Below are 4,104 nucleotides of genomic sequence, written 5' to 3'. Positions count from 1 at the left end.
CATTAAATTCCAGTGAAATATATTTATGTTTGTGGTTGTAATGTGACAAAATATGGAAAAGTTCAAGGGGTATGAATACTTTTGCAAACCACTGTACATCCTCAAATTACTACCTCCGCCAAGGAGGTTATGCTTTTGGTCGCATCTGTCTGCCTGTGGACAAAATTACTCAAAAACCCATGGACGGACTTTCATGAAATTTTTATCACAGGTGGGTATTGGGCAAAGGAACACACCACGATCCGGATCCAGGTATTTTTTGAAGGATTCTTCACTATTGCAGGATAAGGGAAATTACAGATGTCAAAGTTCTTCACACTTATTTTTCTCACCACGATAGTGTGAATATTTTTTTTTTAGAAAATTTAAACTGTAATCTTAATGTTTATTTCCTTGCAAACTGTTTTTATATGGTACCTTCATTGTATGGGCACAAAAGATATCTAGTTGTGTTTGGAATGATACTGTGTTAAGACATTGATTCAATATTATTGTTCTACATGTGTTTTCTGATAAATATGTTGGAACAAATTTAAAATTTGATTTCCATCATTTACTTTTATGTACGAATATATGCAACATGATGTTACTTTTAGTATTAAGCATTGGATAGGTCACTTATCCAAGGGGGATCCTTTTAGCATAATTGACCTTATGGCCTTGGCAGAGGTTTGCACTCTCTGAGTGCTTCTAGTTATGTTTTAAAGTTAACTAAATTCTAGATGGCTACCACAGCTCACTGATTATAAAACACACAAAAATGGCAATACACTTGTCAGTTTCCAACATATCGACTTAAAAGCTGGTGTGGTATTAAGTGAGATTAATCCCCAACATATATTCTGACAGTAAAAGTCTGCAAGATCTTTGTTTTGAAGGTTGCAAGTAACTTTTTGAAGTTCTCTCTGTAGGTTTTTTCAGAAGAATGTATCGCTAAATTGCTGAACAGCTCATTTCGTATTGATGCTTCCTCTGGAAGGTCAGAAGTCACTATTGGATAGAGTCTCTTACTGTGCTCAAACATGCTTTCGGAGTACATTAATCAGTGCAGAATCGAAAGAGGCGTTGGAAGAAAACTTTTGGCTGCTCTGACATGTTGCTGTCACTCAAGCTGCTGAGTGCAACAAGAGACACTGAACGGCTGTTGCCCCTTTGTAAATTACAAAGAACAAATTATGTCCATGTCTTTTTTTAGGGTTTTTAACTTTCCACATAACTTAAAAAATCTAAAAAAAAAAAAAAACAATGCTTAAAATCCTAAAGGAGACTGGCTATGGTGTTTTGACATAAAAAAACCTGCAGCTGGGTGGTCTTTGAAGGTGTCAGTCAGCCTTTCGTCAAATTATTCTAATGAGTTGGAGACACTTCCTGGGTCACCTTTTCAGAGGTCTACAGTACCTGTTCCATTCAGAGGCATACAGAGGTAGGGTGTTTCAGTCTCCCCTCCACCTCTGTGTGTCTTCTGAATGCACTGAGTTGGTCAGAACATGTGTCAATAACAGTATGGGATGTCTTCTGAAAGAATGTGTCCATCATTTAATATATGTCTACAACTGATTAACTTTTGGAGTTAATTCAACGTGGTTGCCATATTAACATTAACCATTAATGATAATCCCACTTGTGGCCTAGCTATGCCCTGGGTTTTGTTGAAGGGGAAATGTATCCAAGACATCTGTGCAGCAGTGAGTTGGTTATTACCACTTGCTATTGCTAAGTTTTATGTTTCTGCTTCAAATGTAGCCTTTGTTGTATTGCACTCTGGGCCCTTACTGGAACAGGGATTCACTCCTTGAATGCTGGTGGTTACAAGTGATAAGATGTCTGCAATTACAGAGGTCTCTATATCGCATAAGCCCCTTTTTCCAAGACAGTTCCATGAAATGGCTGCACAGATCAGTCAGTCTTTCAGCTCCCTTGGGTCATTCCTGAATCACAGGTGAAGCCAGCCATTTCCTGCTCACATGTTCAGAAATTAACTTGACAGTGTGGAAACAAAACAGGCATGGGACAGAATTCAGATGGGCTTAACGCATTTATTTTATCGGTCTTGTATCAATCAAAAAAACAACTGAAATAACTTACCTTAGCGATCCTCTTAGTGGTTCAGTATTTGTAAAACCAACTACAAAGTTGCTGTGCCACATCATTACCAATARTCTTTCAATAATAAATCTGTCTGTTGATGTTCAATCCTGCAGGCAGGGCGGTCGTTCACTAACGTCATCAGTTTATTATCATTATTGACCTGCGGCTCCTAAGTGTTTTTATTTTGTCACAAGTCYCCCTGCCGGCTCTGACGCTACCTCCCTTGGCGGCTCAAAGGGACATCAGAGACAAGCTCTTTTCTATCCCCCTTGCCACCTCCCTGCGTCTTCTGAATGACCCGAGGAGTACAGAACACACGTCAGGCCTGGACTGAGCTGTCTTTTATGAGTGACATGAGTAAAATGTCTTATGTTGACAACCCTTATAGCAGAGGCAAAAGCAAGACTAGGGGCTTATTTTGAATAATGCTGCATCATAGCCAAAGCCACTTAAAGAGTAAGTGRTATGAGCCAACCAGTCAAACAGGATTACAGTGGGAACAAATGATTTTGGTGAATCACATCATACAATCACTCATAAGAAACATCGTATTCATGCTCCTCTGAGAACTGTAGTTATTTTGTGTGTGTGTGTGCGTGCGTGCGTGTGTGTGTCATACACCCTGTTGTATCATTACAAAAAAGGTTAACTTAATAATTTATTTCCTAACACCCTTTTAACTCAAAGAAAATGTACCGGTAGGTTTTTGTTTTTTCTCACCACGAATGGTCAGATAATAACTAAAGAAAATATAAAAATACTCACATAACCAGAGATGAGGCCAGCTCGTTTTAAGAAGTGGCTGCAGAGTTGGGGGAGACCACTCAGTCTTGAATCAAAAAAATAACTGAGAAGCAAAAGACAAAAAGACAGAAAATCAACTCTACTAATTATGTTTAGGCAGTTTAGTCAGTACTTTTCAGCATGGTCAAAATAAAACCTAATTCATCTGAATTTCACCAAATACTGTGTGAATCCATCCATTTAAACAAGGAAGTGTTGAAAATTCTTGATTTATTATTGTTGTTGCCAAAGAATCCCCTCAGGTTGTTTTCATGGCACATACTTTATTATTACGTCACAGAAATCCTGGGATTAAATACAAACAATTAAGATCTAGTTTAGGCAGTGGTGTGCCGTCAGGGCCAGCATCTACATTTTAGAGCATTTTATATTTTTTATAATAGTTATTAATATTATTATAAGGATATTATTATTATTTTTGAATCATCTGTTTTCTTCGTTTCATAGTTTTTCTCCTGGCTGCACAGCTTCCAACAGCTTGTATTTATTTAGAGCTTTTATCCAAWCATAWTTCGATCATCATCTGTTGCTAGGGTCCAGAAATCTGCCTCAGGCCTTCAGYARGAACAGCGAAGGCACCTGGAGGGTGAAACACATGGCAGTGATACTGRTGCTTTGACCAATCAGGTGCTGAGGTGAAGACACCACAGCCTGCTAGCTGGCCTCAGACAGCGTCAACATTTTCACATCGTTTGATTGGTTGATCAGAGAGCAGGAGTCASAACKGGMAAACTAGATTTCTGTAGCGTCTTACAAGCTAAATGCTGAGCGGACATTCTCAGAGTTACAGAAAATTAAAACTTAACAAAAATACAGAACAGAACAGACTGGACTTTCAGTGTTAGCTTCGTGGAGGTGACAGAAAAGGACTTATTGTTGAAACAGAAACGGGAGGACCTGTATGACAGAAGAGCCAGATTTTTCTTGAGGAATAAAAGGAGAATGACGTTTTTAAACGGACAATAAAAAGTTTCGGTGAGTAAAATATATGTTATTTAAATGTTTTATTTGGTTATCTTCTTATTATATAACTGTATTGATGCTGTTGTTAATGTATGACACAGCTGTGGCTGCAGCTGAGAAAACTTGTTAACTGTGTCGCTTCAGTGATGACTTTCATTCTGGCTTCATGTCTGTGGTGCAGAAACACCTGTCTGTGGTGCAGAAACACCTGTCTGTGGTGCAGAAACACCTGTCTGTGGTGCAGAAACA

The 4,104-nt window shown here is 38.5% G+C and overlaps 1 protein-coding gene across 1 annotated transcript in view; it reads right to left on the bottom strand.

Moving 5' to 3' along the window:
- tmtc1 (transmembrane O-mannosyltransferase targeting cadherins 1) overlaps positions 1–4,104 on the bottom strand; it is a gene marked incomplete in the record, with an annotated part of 71,980 nt that overhangs the window by 47,087 nt on the left and 20,789 nt on the right. Inside the window, 1 exon segment of the mRNA XM_014018069.1 lies at positions 2,854–2,935. Within this exon segment, the coding sequence (XP_013873523.1) occupies positions 2,854–2,935 (82 nt within the window).

This window comes from Austrofundulus limnaeus, unplaced genomic scaffold (genome assembly GCF_001266775.1).
Source record: "Austrofundulus limnaeus strain Quisiro unplaced genomic scaffold, Austrofundulus_limnaeus-1.0 Scaffold182, whole genome shotgun sequence".
NCBI classification, from domain to species: Eukaryota; Metazoa; Chordata; class Actinopteri; order Cyprinodontiformes; family Rivulidae; genus Austrofundulus; species Austrofundulus limnaeus.
This window is presented reverse-complemented; position numbering and strand designations above follow the sequence as displayed.